We start from the raw sequence: 15,873 nt of genomic DNA on the forward strand, positions 1-15,873 counted from the left end.
TTATTTAACAGTCTTAAGAACAGTCATGCGCTGTAAACAGCAGCACAGAGCGTTTCACAGCATCCCATTGTACCACCCCGCCACGAAGAACTCTTGTACGAAATGAAACACTGGCATGCATGAAATGAGGGGAAAGGCGCACGAGCGCTAAGCAAGCCGAACGGCAGATGAAAACGAAACAAACGAAATGGTATAAAGCATCCGTCCTGTGCCTGTAAACGAAATGAGAAACAATCGCTTTGAAATGGAACATCTGGTAAGAGGAGCAACAGCAACAGCAACAGCAACAGCAACAGCAACATCAGCGGCAGACTTGAGATATGAAACATCAAGCAAGGGGAGCCACATTAACAGCGGCCACAGCACGTAACAAGAAACGCGAAACATCAGAAATCAGATGAAACTTTAAATTTGTCTAAAAGTGTGCATGTGGCATTGGCACGCTCACTGCCTGGCCTGTGTGCGACTCCTTTTTGCTGCGGCAACTTAGTTGGAAATTTGCATGGCGCGGCGACGGACGTGTGTGAGCGGACAGAAAACTACGAAAGCCAAACGAAATCTAGCGCCAGGCGGATCGAAATTTAAAGGCGAGGCGCGAAATGTGCGAAAGTTTGAAAAACACACAAAATAGTAACTGGCTGCTGGCAACAAATACCAAGAAGTGGGCGCGCGATTGGGTGTGGCTCTGCTGCAGCAGTAATAAATGAATGTGAATCCGAGTGCTCATCCTTTCACAGAGCCCGTGTGAATACAAGACAACAAATGCAAATGTGTCTGTGAATTGCAATGTGTCCTTTATAAATCAACACAAAAATCACATTTCCAATTGCTGAGCATTAAAACGGATACAGCAAAGCCAACAGCAACAACAATAACAGCAGATCTAAAGTCAAAGTCGTCAAACAGCACTTCAAACGCTGATTGCGTCCTTGTAGTCCTTAAGAAAAAGTAAAATACAAAATAAAACAAGTGAAAGATGTGTGATTTGTGATAGCTGTGAAGCATGTGGCAAATCATTTGGAGCAGCACCAGCAGCAGCAGCCGCCACCTTCGGGCGTAGGTGAGTGGCATTGACACACGTGCCACGGCGCACAGGTACAGCTCGCCACGTTATATTATATGATGTAATATATTGAAATATAATCTGAGTCGACTTTCGACTAAGCTCCAAGGCTCGACACTCCATTGTGCTGGCATTGTGTGCGCCGCGTGTGAAAAGGTCGATTTTAAACTCATTAAGGAGACCTAGAGCAAAGCCGTTGAGAAGGTGTAAATACAAAGTAAAAGAAGAAGTGAAAAGCAGCTGAAAAAAAGGAACTGCTTCGACTCAGACTGTAGAACACTCAACTAAGAAATAATCAAATGAAAAGTTATGCCTCGCCGTTAACACTAATTGCTCATTGTAAACAACAGCGGCTAAACAGCTGATTGACTATTGACTGATTGACTGATCCAGATTGTGATTGACATCGAAACAGTTAAGCCAGGAAATTAAGAGTTTATCTGCCGGCTATCACCTCTGGGAAATATAAGTTAAACGGCTTAAGAAACTTCCTAATTTTCTCTTGATTGACTTTTTGCTTAAACACTTAATGTGCAAATCGAGATCATTCTCAGAGGAGTTGTCTGTGTCAATAATATATATATTGATGGACAGATGATCATCAAAGTTGTGGAAAAGCTGACAGTCATTGCAGCTGAGGGAAGTAGCGTCAAACACCTATAGATAGGCTTAATAGAAGCTGCTCAATTTGCAATTAATTAAATTTTCCTTTGGGATATGTCGGAAAACGAATTTCTCAGCAGCTCAGTGAACACTAAAAGACAGTGCTGGAAAATGCACACAGAAAATAAATCAGAAAATAATGTCAGTAGGTTCCACACATATTCTCTTCCCTCTGCAGATGTATAGAAATCTTGCATGGATAACATTTTGTTTTTATCCGAACAGAACATATTTTAAGGGCTATTCACACGCAGTTCAGAATGCAAAATCTGAGAAGTTTATCACTTATTAACAAAGACTCCAGAAGGAACGAATATTTGAGCTCTTTCCACACTTTATCCTTCGGATAAACAATTGGGGACAAAGCATAGAACAGGACAGGATAGTGCACACGTAAGCGCTCTTGCCACATTTTCATGCAACTTATTTTTGTTTCTTGCATCATATAAGCGAGTCGTAGCTGCTTTGTGATTTTCATATTGTGTTGTTGCCGCTGTGGCAAGCCACACGATAATTTGGTAAAAGTTTAAATTGGATGTGGTAGCAGCTGCTCCCAGGAGACTGTTCAGGTCTCTATTTACCTGGCCAACATAATGCCATGACACATATTTATTTGGCCAGAGCAAAATTCAAAAGAAATTAGTTTCTGCTATTTGCATGCAGGCCCAATTTTCGTAGCTCCCAGCACTCGAGGCAGGGCGTGGCCAAGCGCAATTCAACAATTTATTGACTTGCAATCAAAGCAGTTCGAGAACCACAGCCCCAAGAGCTAGGCCCTGCCACTGCTGACCAGTTAGTGCACCGGCCAGCCGGCTGCAACCAAGATAAATATCCATTCATCACATAACCTTGGTGGCAACGGTTGCCAGCGGGCGAGTTGGGCCAAAAGGTGGTTTTGTGGTTTTGTCTAACTGCGTTTTCCATCCTCGTTCTACTCTGTTTTTTTTTTTCGCTCTGTGCGGTTGGCTTTGCCAAATAAAATGCGGAATACGTTTGAGTGAGGCGAGTCGGAGTCACGTACGGGTCTATGCAAGAAACTTTAAAATTGCATTCGAAATATAATTAAATATCAGAAACCGTTAGACTGGCAGGTGTGCGACAGATAGAGAAAGAGAGAGCGAGCAGCACGCTTAGCTGCGTGTCTCTGTATGTGTGTTCTAAGCCGTGAAGCATGACAAGGTACTTGAGCTAACGAATCTCGGATTAAACGCAAAAAAAAAGCAGGAACAACAACAACTATTAAATAGATAAAGCAACAACAGCAACATCAACAGAAACAACAACAATAGAGACACATATCCAAGGTGTGACACAAAGCAGCCACCAATCTTCGCACGCAATAAAATGCGCTGTCGACGGGCAGCTAAAGGAGCGACAGCAGAAGGAGAAGGCGAAGGAGGCGGAGGGGCAGGCGCACTTGCTGGCAGAAGAGCCAGCAGATTTAGCCCGGCATCTGGAGTCAAGGGAGCTGGCAGCGTACTGCTGGCATTTCTGGCAGCTGTCAGCTTTTGTGGCATGCATACCCGTAAGTATAAACATCTTTTACTTTATGTTGTTCCAGCAAACATAGTGAGCTGTAGGAATGAGCGAGATTGTTGTTCCAGATATACATGTATATATCATAATATATATGTATATAATATATATTATAGCAATTAAAAGTTGTTGAACGTAATTGAAACTTTGAGTTAATTGAGTCACTCTATATTCATTTAAAGCACAATAGATAGATTAAGGCTGTTGACTCTAACTGACTGACTGACTGACTGATTGAATGATTGATTGATTAAGGCAGCGCGCTTGGCAGCGCTATCTATATCAAGGATCTAGGACTGCCTTAAAGAGCCTGACTCTGTTGACTGATAGACTGAAAAGACACATTACACATATTAAAATATTGTATATTTAAAATCTGTTAACTCCGTCAAATTGATTTACTAGACAGAGTGCTTCATTGACTGCCAAATGCACCTAGCTGTCGCACCTAGTCGTAGGGCTAAAGTTAGGCTTTAAATTACTGTGATTGCCTGTGAATAGACACAGAGTACAAACTATCGCTGCATAATATATATAAGCTACATAATATATACAGTAATAACATATATACCCAAGTCAGCTAAATTCCCCTACATCTATAAGCAGACAGTGAGCCGCAACTGGACTACTTTCACTCTCCAACAACCTTTCGACTGGTGAAAGTAATTTCAAGAACAGACACACTCAGCACTACATGCACATACATATGCTGAGTAAACAGTTGTATACATATGAACATATGTAAATACATATACATATATGTATGTACACTTATAAATATGTATGTACGAGCCACTCTCAAACATTTGGCGAAAACTTTTGGACTACGTGCTCTCCCCTTTGCTTTTTGTTTATACCCGTTTGACTGTATTTGCATGCATATTTAATTCAATTTCGCACATTTTTGTGCAAGCGTCGGAAGCATTTGCCAAATTTAATTTGCATGATGAGATTTGCGTGGCTGCATTGTCCTTGTTCTCTTGTTGCCGTTGCCGTTGTCGTTGCCGTTGCCGTTGGCAACTCGTTTGCACGATTTTTATAAGCTTGACGTGTTCATTTAATCGAGCTAAGCAAATTTTCATTTATCCATTCGCACACACTCACCTACACACACGGACGTGTACACCTTGACATTTCCTAAGCACCTGTCACTGCGTGTACATTCTGTACATGCAGCAAAAATTCATTACGCATACGCACTGTAGACAGGCCGAAGATACTCTTGCCGTTTCGAGTGCCCGTTACAAAAATGACTGGCACATCCTGCCACCCTACCCCAGCTCATTTTCGGCCTAATTGAAACATAGTCCATATACGAAACAATGCCTAGCTGCTCAATAAGCATTAATTGCTGAGCTCCGTACTTGATTAAGTTTTCGCCTTTGTTCCACAGGTGGACTCTGCGGGATGTGATTGTGAGTTCTTTGTTACTTGCCCAAATTGCAATTCATTCAAATTGCGTGCCTTATGGAGATAGTGCAAGCTTAAGTACTTATTGTTGATAGCTGCTCGGCAGCAGCTTTTCCTTTAATTGTTTGCCAAACCAACAAACTAAACCAGAAAAATCATGAAAATGTTTTGTGATTTACGGGACTTCGGAATCGTTTGATACATGCATGAAGCACTCTTGCCTGCAGAAATTTAAAATGTAAAATATTTGTAAACATTTTCAAGAATATTTCATGCACAGTTAAGGAGCTTAGCCGCAGTTAGCATAGTTTAGGCAATAAAAATTATATTCATATTCATCTATTAGTCGATTCTCATTCATTTGGCTGCGGCAGCACGCAGACTAATCAATCTCAGTTGAGCTATCTGCAAGGCCAAGGCGCCGCCATTAATAACACATGTGTCCATCCGCACGCTTGTTATATAATTTGATGGGAATCATAGAAAGGAAGCGAAACAAAAACCAAAAGCAAGCAAATAAAAATATAAATAGACACTCGAATAACACTTAGGCCATCAATCAGCGCAGCTGCCAAGGTCAACGTTGAAGTCAGACTGAGAGTCAGAGTGGACTCCGCCTGCTGCCCCCAACTGTTAATTCCAACAAGAGCTAAAACAAACTCCCAACTATATATTTTATGCGAGCGCACACATAAGATACAAGTATTTGCCAAGTAAATGCCGTCCAAGACAAATGGCGGTCAAATGTCACATTTAATTTATTTATGGGGCGTTGCTGTAGAGCGCCCTGGTTGGCGGGGTGGGGCCAGGCTTTAATTAAATAACTGCGCTAAGTGAAGCCGAAGAGTTGACGTCGCTAATACAGCCATTAGCCGAATTCGTGCAGAGCTTGTAAATTCTCATTTGCCCGAGATGAAAACAATATTTCATGCTGCCCGTCCACGAACACGAAAAGTTGGCCGAAACACTCGCTGCGTGCCCATCTAACTCCATATATACGCAGCATTTTACATTTCATTTCACATTTAGAATTAAACTACAACTGAACAACTCAGCTCGCAACTATGTTGCAAACAGCTGCTGGAAAAACGCTACTCGCAGCTGTGAACAAGCCCACAGCCAATTTAATTAAGACTCAGCAACATTTCAGCGTCATTCAAAACAATTTCCAGACAGGAACTACATTAATTGTAGCTTAACAAATGCAAATTTCAGATTTCCATTGAAATCTTTCACGACTTAACTATCTGCATGATTCATTGTTGAGCCATCTATTGCTTGCCTGACAATGCTCAAATAATTGCCTCACGCTGCCTCAACAGCAGCAGGCAGAGCAATCAGCCCAATATCAGTTTGGCCTGTTACATGAGCATATATGCATGTATGTATGTACATACACATGCTGTTTATGCATATTTGTGTGCAAATTAGAAACAATGTAAAGCAACAACAAAAACATCCCAGCGGGCAGTCAAAATCATCCATCACGGCGCGCTCGAATGTAGGCAACAGTTTTTCTGCGGCAATCAAAACAAGTGAGAACGTCGGCATAATTGACGGCATAAAACTCGTCCATGATACAAAAATGGCAAAATGCAATACATAATCGAATATATAATAAAAATTTTTCAATTTGAAAGTTATATAACTGCAGAAAAGCTCAACATTCAGCTATTATATTTTCTTTCTCATAAACTCAGTGCTTCTATAGCTGCACCTGTGCAAATTCCAGGTCTACAAATACCATCAGAATGCTCTCATAAAGCCAAAAGTACGGACGGACGGACGGGTATTTCTTAAGCCCAAGCAACTCTTTTCACTTTTTTCTTTCACTTTTAAGAGTTAAATGTACGCCACGCCCACTTAGCACTTAAGCCGTGTAATTGCAGGAAAAGAAAGCGCAAGCAGAAAAAATCAAAGTAAATGTCGATGTGAGCTACGCCCCGTCATTTGCTCAAAGAACACGAACGAATATTTGGACAGCCGCAACGAACGACAAATACTCTATGAAACTCCAAATTATTAATGGAGAAATTGTTGAAGACTTGAAAGGTTAAAAGAACTATTTTTATATTAAAGCCATCAATTAGGAGTTGCCCTAATAAAAGTATCTGAATTATATTTTTTAATACTTCTTTTTTTAACAACAAAACTTTTTGCTCAAATAAAATATTTTATATAAGCTTATCATATAAATTTATGCATACCAAAATTTGCTTTACAATTTTGACATTGCCTAAAAATAAGTAAATTTTAATAAAATTTACACTTGATCGTAAAATCATTTTCCTTTTTATTATGCTTTTTTTGTAATATGAAATATATATAGATATATAATAAATACTTATAGATCAAGTTGCAGTGCCAAGCAGAGTTGAGCTGTCGGAAAAGCTGGAAGTTACAAGTTAAACCGGAATATACGCAACAAACTTGGCGAGGCCATCACATTGCCCCACTTGGCAGGGCAACAAACAATAGGAACGTGCGGCTCTTGATAAAAATGTGGCAAAGCTGTTGATGTAGGTCGGCGACTGTGTGAGCGTGTGTGTGTGTGAGTGTGTGTTAGTGGCAGAAAGGGAAATTTACGAGCTCATACTTTTCAGTAAAGTTTTCTTTGTATTTACTTTATTTTTTTCCTTTTACGAAACCAAAACGCCGCCGGACGTGGCTCTGAGGCGCAGTCGGAACTAAGCATATTGACTTCTTGACTTACTACGAGCATAGGAATCTTTGTGTGTGTGAGAGTGTGTGTAAGGCTGCATGTGACAGACATTTGAACTGTTCGATTATGCATGAAACTAGTTATGTGTGCTTAAGTCGGCAAGTGCGTGAGCCAGCCAATCTTAGGTGTGCGTGTGTGCGTGGGTGCTTGTGCGTGTGTGTGTATTATGAGCCCATAAATGACGAGTTATGCGCTCTAATTAATGTGCTAAAATATGCGCGTGCCAAATGTGGCAACCACTGTAATATTCTAGCCAAATGCATAAATGTGAGCTCGCTTTCTGGGAACAGAGCTCTTTATATATGTGTGCAAGTTATATAAGGGCGCCAGGCGCCGTTTTCATGGCCACATCATGCGGCTGCTGCGGCATCTGCTCTTCATTTTCATTTTCATTCACATTTTTTTAAAAAGAAGTGAGCGAACGTGTGAAGATATGTGCTGGCAAATTAAAATAACATTAGGTCAAGCGAGCGTGAAAAGGTTTTGCCCGAAAAAAGGAAAGTAACGAATGCAGCAGTGAGGAGATATTTCTAATATGTGAGGCTCTAGCCAAAGCTTAGCAGAGCGTTAAGGAAATTGAAATAAATACTGCATTAAATGAACAGAACTTATGTAATATAATATTAATAGAACAACTTGCCAAGTAGCAGCAAAAAGTGCTTGAATCTAAAAGTGCAAATAGTGAATCGGATGAGCTTCGACTTAATATAATAATATATTCTATAAAGCAACTCGAAGCTTACTACACAGAACTAATACAATTGCTTAAAAGTGTTTAAGTTGAAGTATAGGATCTTTTTAATTCAGAGAATTTTACCTATTCTAAAACAATAAAGTACTAAAAATATGTAAAATTGCAGAAATTACTGAATGGAAGGATTTATAGAGGCCCAGAATTAAATAAAGAATATTTTAAATACATAAGTGCTTAATATCTATTTCAATATGAATCTTATGCTTGCATATTTTTAAGCCCTCGGTTTCATTGAAAACGGATTTGTTGAAATGCATGCGATAGGCAGAAGGAAGCGTGGTAAGGGATACTGAATCCCAGACATACACTAGGAATTTTTCAATTTTGGTTGATATAAATAAATAGCTCTTATTTCTGATTTATGCATATTTCTTACTTTACCTTTCTATACATTCATTAAATTTTGTTAACGTTGTTCCCATATTTTTTGTTCATTTATTTTCATGCAAATGTCCTAAGCCGAACATACTAGAATTTGCCGAATCTTGTTTTCCTGTTCTTGAAGAAAACATGGCAAACACACTTTAAGCATGCCACCAGCCGCACCTACACACACACACACAGTTACAAAGAACTTGTTTGTGTCATGTGTAATTAATAACAAAACAAATTACCCAAGCAAAATGAAACAGAAAGTAGTCTGCATGCTGTATGAGCCTGGGCCGTATTACACAATGTTCAACGCGTAATTAGGCCGGCGCCGCTCATCCATTTACTAACACTGGCCAACACAATTAGGTCAAAGGCTAAAATATGCAATCTTAAAGCAAACAGCTTGCAGTGGATGGCTTAAGATTACCTCAATATAAATTTTAATGCTACAGCTTTTAACTTGATACACAAATCAAATTAAAATTGTAAGGCTTAAATTGTTTATTCCATTATTTCTCTCTCTCTCTCTCATACTTAACGTTAATGCCTTTCGTTCCGAGCAATATAACAATTCGATAGATCATTTCATTTAAAAAGCGAGCAATATATTCCCATTTTAGCCGGGTCCTGCTCCATTCTTTTCCACTTCACTGAGTGCGTAATTTCAGGCGCCAACTGATAACAAAGCAGACTTTTTGGGGACAAACAGAATGTACACCTAACGCACCCGTGCCCCTCCACTCCCCTCCTGCCATCCCTTCCTTGACCCAACCTCATTCAGTTCAACGAAACGACCTAAATTATAGCCAAGCAATTTGTTTATGTTTTGTTGGCCGCTTTAAATGGACGAAGCGTTCAACTAATCATTTGTTTAACGATTGTAAGGAAATTCTCAATTTGCATAGCAGGCGCAGGCATCGATAATGTTTGCGATAAACAAATTCTATAATTGTCTCACTAATTAAATGGGAAAACACGAAAAAATTAAAGTAATCATAGAGGAAAACCGGCAAAGCCGAAATCAGTTTATGTGGTTTACACAACTGTTCAACTAATTACCACAGCAAATGCTGTTGAAGCTTGTTTTTGTTGTTTTCAATTTATTTCCCATTTGTTTTACAAACTTGTTGGCCAAAAAAATAGTTTTTAATTGCAACGTTATATGTATATATATATATATGTATGTATATATTTATATATACGCACAACAAGTGGAATTCGCCACAAAAACCAAATGCGATTAAAATAAAAAGTTGCAAAAACTCTCTGAAAATTTGCTCGTTATCCCATTGAAGTGCGCGGCTCAGTCTGCTTTTGAGCAGCTTCTTCCTTTAAAGTTGACAACAATTTAAAATAATAGTAATAATAATAATAATACAAGCCTGGGCCACTCAGTTGGCCAACTGCTTCAAGCGGCAGCAGCTGCCGCCTCGAAACTGTGCAAAACTATTTCAGCAAATGGTTTCCAGCTCGACTAAAGCATTTTCATAAAAAACTGTAACTTATGAGCGTATTTTGTGTGGGTGTGTGTGTGGGTGTATGTGTTTTCACTTGGTATTACATTATTTACATAATAAATACTTAGCAATAATTTGTTATGCTCTGCGTAAATTTGATGCTCGAGGCGAAAAGCTGGCTGCTCAAATACAAGACGGAAAATGCGTGCAAAACGGAAGGGAAAATGAAAATGGAAATGGTATTAAGCTCAGTGCGTGCCACAAAGTGGGCGTAATCGAGTGGGCGTCGTGGCGGCATTGTCTGTACGACCAAAAGCCTGCACAATGCAAGAGAAACTTGAGCTGTTTTTTTTTTATTTCCTATTTTGAGAGCCATCTGCGGCATTTTTCGTTACGCCATCGAAAATTGGCCTGGGGCAGCGAAGTTGATTTTATGTGGCAACATCAAGTGCGTCGTGCACTGCCAGCCAGGATCAATTTATTAATTTAAAGACAGAGCAGCCAAATTAAGCATATTAAAACAAATGCCACGTTTCAATAGCAGCTGTCGGCACATAAGGCATTTAGATGAAAACAATCTCTATAAGTCATTTAGCTTAGTTCTATTCAGCTTTACTATATTTCTTCTGCGGCAATCAGTCCAAGGCCCTTGGGCCTGGAGAATAGCTGTGCTTAACGTGGCAAGCAGCAAACGCAGTTGTCGAGTGCAGCGTGAGTCAAGATCTCACACCATCAGAAACAAAGTCGAGGCCAAGGCAGCCAACCTATGACAATAGTGAAGCACCCTCAGGGCCATCAGCACCAAGAGCATTTCATTTGAGCACATGAGTAAAGAATTGAAGCTGCACTCGAGGCAGCGTTAGATACACGCTGGATAGAAGAAGTAGCATCAGTTGCTGTGGCAACAATGCAACAGGCGTGGAAATCTGTCATGTCTTCACAGGCAGCCAGAGAAAGTCAAAGTCATCTGCGGATGAGTCGTGCACTCTGCCCAGGACAACTGTGAACAGTTGAAGTGAAAATACTGATCCGCAAAATTGTTGCCACATGCGTAACGCATCCGCCAAGCTGGTGGCAATCAGACATGCCACCAACTGTGACGAGTGCAGACCACATCAATCCAATCCTCCTACAATGTCCATGCTCGTTGGAGATATTTGTGGCTTTGCTTACTGTGGTTACTTGGCTACTCCTTGTGCTCCTTATGCTTATGCTTATGCTTATGCTACTTCTTCATTTTCATCGTCTGCATTCGCCAGGCATTCCTAGTAATCCAACCAGCTCAAAGCATAGTTGTGGCTTAATTGGAATTTATAAGTCTCTCAGATGTTTTATTTCAAGTAAAATGTATTTGTGTGTATTTAAGTCAAATAATTAATCAGTTCGTGGCTAAGAGTTGAAATATGTATTTGGCAAATTTAAATATAATTTGATTATCGCAAATTCTAATCGTATCTCACAATCAAATTGAATCACATTAAAGCTGCCTATCGGGCAATGCACAGAGTAAATGGAAATCATTTCCTTGAATCAAATTTAATTTCTTTGAATCATATCAGCTACGACTTGGGTGCATTCAAGTCAAATCAATTGTAAAGTTTGCACTTGCCAATCATTTGGCTAGTCGCTGAACAGGCAATAATTTAATAAGTTATCCTTTAAGATCGGAACTAATTTCCTTTGCCCTGCAGCTTCAATGTGTGTTTTGTGTTTATCAACAATTTAAGCATTAAGTAGCTAGATCTTAAATACATGTAACTCTATATATATATATATATATATATATATATATATATATATATGCATTTGTACATCTATATAGGCATTTGAATCAGGCGAAGCCTGCCTAATATATTTCATAGTTGGCTCAAAAAGAGTAGATTCAAATGGCCTTTCCTTCACTCACAGTGCTTGTTCCACAAATTAGATATTTCTTATTAAATACAACAATATTTTTAAATAATAATAATATATGTCTTCTTATATCTATTATTTGATCTATAGACAGAGATTGATTGACTTTTTTAAATACAATCTTTAAGCTCTGTGAACTTAAGCTTAGCAATCAAAGTATAAATAGAAAACAATTGAATATTGCTCAGCTAAGATTATCTATACCTATGAGTATTTATATCTATCTACAGTATTGTAGCCTAGTAACAGTAACTACATCTTTTCGTCTTAAAGCTGTGGGGTATCCAACTCTGCTTAGATAAAGCAAACGGCAGAGAGTAGGCATTTGCAATTTGATTATTTAACTTTGCGTCTCTGTCGCTCTCACTGTAGCAGTGACAGTATAACCAAAGGAACAGTAGCCTGATTAGACGAAAATCGCATTCATGTCCTCTTTCTTGACCTATTTTGCAGCACTGGCAGCAAATGCCTCAACGCTTGGCGACAACTCATCGCTAATTGCGGCAACGAACGGGGCAACAGACGCTGCCACAGCTGCCACAACTTTGCTGGGCAATCAATGGGGCATTGAGCCGGAGAGCAGCACAACGGAACAGCAAACGGCGGATATTTGGAGTGAGCAACCCGATACGGCAACTTTGACAAAAGGCTTCTCGATACCCACGTATTTGCCACCTTTTCCGGATTTCATTGCTGCTGATTTGCCACAGTCGTCGTTGACAACGACAACGACGTCAACAATGCAGGGCCACAGTCGAATCCCCGCGGGCCAGGCCATTGCTGATACGGACTCCGTGCAATCGACTCCTAATAAGCAACAGCCACAGCCACATATGCGTCTACATGCCTACGATAGCGAACAAAAGGAGCAGCAGCTGCGACGAGAGAAGCAGCTGGCACGTGAGCGGGAGAAGTTGCCCAGGCCCCATCTCAGTCTACCATCTCGGAATGTTACCGTACAGGCGGGCCAGCATGCCTATCTGCCGTGCCAGGTGAGTGGGTGGCAAGTTAATTATCTTGATTGAAATGCCACATCCTTTCCGTCATTGCAGCTGCATCAGCACTCAAACAAGCCGCTCTCCTGGGTACGGCTACGGGATGAACATATCATCGCTGTGGATCACACAACATTTATCAATGATGCACGCTTCGCAGCCCTGCTTCAGTCATCCCATTCAAATCTTACCAGCAGCATAGTGGATGTTGTCAATGGCAGCGGCAGCAGCAGCAGCAGCAGCCTTGGCTGGACTTTGCTCATCAAATATGTCAATCTGCAGGACATGGGCTGGTATGAATGCCAGCTAGCCACAGAGCCCAAAATGAGCGCCAAAGTCCAGCTTTTTGTGATAAGTAAGTCAGTTAACTCAACTACAAAAGTCTAATTGATTCATTACAAACAAATATGTAACACATTGAAGGAAGGAACGCAGGCAGTTGTCTGTCTGCTTGTTTGGAGCATAGGTACAAAGGCAATCATTGGCAGAAGATTTCATATGGGCTTAGTTTTCGTATAACGCAAATCACAAGTCTTCGGCAGTTGGCAATGATTTTCTCTTGCTTCATCTGACAATTGATTGATTGATTTATTGACTTTTTATACAGCTCCAAAAACGGAACTCATTGGCGATAAGCAACGCTTTGTCAAGGCTGGCAGCAGAGTGGAACTTCACTGCATTGTGCGTGGCACATTGGAGGCGCCAAAGTACATAGTCTGGTATCGAGAGAATCAACAGGTGATGTCCGAGAACGAGGCGAGTGGCATCGACAATGGCTGGTACACACAAATCGATCGAAATATCTTTGGCAGCACCGAGCACAATCGCAACACGGTGGGAAGAACTATTAAGCATAGACAGAACAGAGAGGAGAATAATCTATATGTATTTGCTTTAATTTTCACACAGATCGGCAGCTTAGTCATACCCATAGTGCGTAAGAGCCATTCCGGAAACTACACCTGCGAGCCGGAGAACAGTGAAGCTGTTTCCATACAACTGCATGTGCTTAGCGGTAAACGACCACACATACATATATCGTATATACACATATACATATCTATATATATCTATATATAACATTCTTTCTGCAGGCGAGTACTCGGCTTCGGCAATAATGTCCACAGCGGCTGGATTGTATAAGCATGGCCATGGCTACAACAGTTTTCATCAGTGGCTGATCTTTCTGCTATTGGCAATTCATAAGACATGAGCATGCCGTGGCATCCATCCCGTTGGAATAATATGTGTTTAATAATACTGATAAGGTTAATTTCTAGGTAAACTGCACACCCTTTTAAAGTAAATAATACTCCGGGCACTTGTGGAAGTGTTTGCGACGTTTTCTCACTTAATTTCTGCACCGTATTTCATACAACTTCTAGATATAATATGTCATGTCCTTTGTTATTGCTTTTGAAATTAGATTGCTAAGCATTTTTAACTTTAAGCATTCAATTGTGTTTGAGACAAAGATATTTGCGTAAATAAAGCCAAAGGCGTATTAAGTAAGACTCTTAAAATTCAAGAAAAATTAGGCGTTTCATTTCACCAAGAGTAGACCGTGTAAACGCACAAGCGTTGCGAATAGATAACGTTGTAAAACTATGTTTCAGCAAAATTAAACAAAGAGAGTTAGATGTATCGTAAGAGCGCAGTAAAGCTTTTATTAAAATAGCTGTACATCATAAATAAGAGAGCACAGTATGTGCTCTCTTTCTCTATTTGAATGTGCGTTGAAAATGGCTTTTTTTTCTTAAATGCAAAACTCAGTCTTGAATTACAACGAAGTTGAGCACATTTATATCAAAGTAAAATTACGCAGCATTTCATTTATCCTTGAACACCCGACACTATTTCGATTAACAGAAACTAAATTGTTATGTTTTGTAATCGCACAAATACTACTTAGTAGGTGCTACTACTATAACGGGATCAAAAGCAACCATGCAATTTTCCCGCATTCAATTCTCATTCCTATGGTTCAATTGCTAAGCACCAACAAACACAACACTAATGCCTTAATTAGATTTCACATACACAAAACTAATTCGAATTATTCAACACTTGCCTACGCAATAGCATCATAGACACCAACCATTTATGTTCGCTTGCCTAAGCAGCACACTGCGCTGAATACTTCACAACCGGTAACGGGATCAAAAGCATTTCACCCAATATCGTAAATGTTCGCTCTGATTCTGCTTATAAAGTACTTGAATTGTATTTGAGTTTCTGAGCTGCATTGATAAAGAGCACTCTTAGACAGCGCGAGGCTTCCTCTTAAATCGTGTTACTTAATAATCTCTTCTACAGCGGCACGTTGCATTTTAACACTAGCAATTCTCTTTCGAGAAACTATAAATTTTGTTAAGCGTTAAACTTTTGTAGTTTTTCTTAGCATCAATTCAAACTCATGAACTAGTTACCATATTTTATCAAGAAAATTATCTGCGTACACACTTACCATATAAATCTATTTATATAGGCATATTTCAAGATGAAAATAAAATAAAAAAAAAACGAGCCGTAATTCAGGTCGAAATAGATAGAGGAGAAAAGTTGGAGATTGTGTGGAAACTGATGACGCCTTTTGTTTTGCTTTTCTTTTGCTTTGTGGAATTTGGCTTTATAATTTTCCGCGATATTCTTGATTGTCGCCTCCCACCGCTGCGCCTGCGAGCCGAGCCGAGCTCATTTATCAACGCGGCTGACCAAAGCCAACAAGGAGGCGAGGAGAAGGAAGGAAGAGCCGCAGCTAAAGTTTTATGGCCAACTTTGAATTTTCTTGCCACATTTTCACCTTACGCTTTTCTTATTTCCTCGCCACAGCCACTCAGCAAACAATTTACAGCTGGACAGCGGAAAAGCAGCTGGCAGAAAAAGGCAGAACTTGCAAGTGGGACAGGTAAAACTAAGACCTAATCACTTTTTGATTTATTTTGAGCTTAAAGTTCTGCCAGGATTTGAAAAGTCTGCTATGGCCT

The 15,873-nt window shown here is 39.9% G+C and overlaps 1 protein-coding gene across 2 annotated transcripts; it reads left to right on the forward strand.

Annotated features, from left to right (window-relative positions):
* The first annotated feature begins 481 nt into the window (after positions 1–481).
* On the forward strand, positions 482–14,380 carry LOC111604892. 2 transcript variants are annotated; one of them, XM_023323131.2, is made up of 7 exons: positions 482–1,060; positions 2,810–3,251; positions 12,345–12,883; positions 12,944–13,241; positions 13,494–13,720; positions 13,796–13,901; positions 13,981–14,380. In XM_023323131.2, exons 2-7 carry the CDS (start codon positions 3,071–3,073, stop codon positions 14,097–14,099), a joined length of 1,470 nt encoding a protein of 489 aa, XP_023178899.2. In that variant the 5' UTR covers positions 482–1,060; positions 2,810–3,070; the 3' UTR covers positions 14,100–14,380. The 2 variants fall into 2 exon arrangements, with proteins under 2 accessions (XP_023178899.2, XP_030078772.1); XM_030222912.1 differs by lacking the exon at positions 482–1,060 and having other exon boundaries at positions 2,773–3,251.
* The last annotated feature ends 1,493 nt before the right edge of the window (positions 14,381–15,873 follow it).

Source organism: Drosophila hydei, unplaced genomic scaffold, assembly GCF_003285905.1.
Source record: "Drosophila hydei strain 15085-1641.00,03,60 unplaced genomic scaffold, DhydRS2 tig00000063-arrow-pilon, whole genome shotgun sequence".
Lineage (NCBI taxonomy): Eukaryota > Metazoa > Arthropoda > Insecta > Diptera > Drosophilidae > Drosophila > Drosophila hydei.

What these genes read in the sequence shown, in the direction of transcription:
- LOC111604892 (XM_023323131.2), top strand. Translation starts at nt 3,071, where the DNA reads ATGCGCTGTCGACGGGCAGCTAAAGGAGCGACAGCAGAAGGAGAAGGC. An exon ending in ATGCCTATCTGCCGTGCCAG is followed by an intron (nt 12,884 to 12,943) that starts GTGAGTGGGTGG and finishes CCGTCATTGCAG; the next exon opens with CTGCATCAGCACTCAAACAA. An exon ending in ACAACTGCATGTGCTTAGCG is followed by an intron (nt 13,902 to 13,980) that starts GTAAACGACCAC and finishes TTCTTTCTGCAG; the next exon opens with GCGAGTACTCGGCTTCGGCA.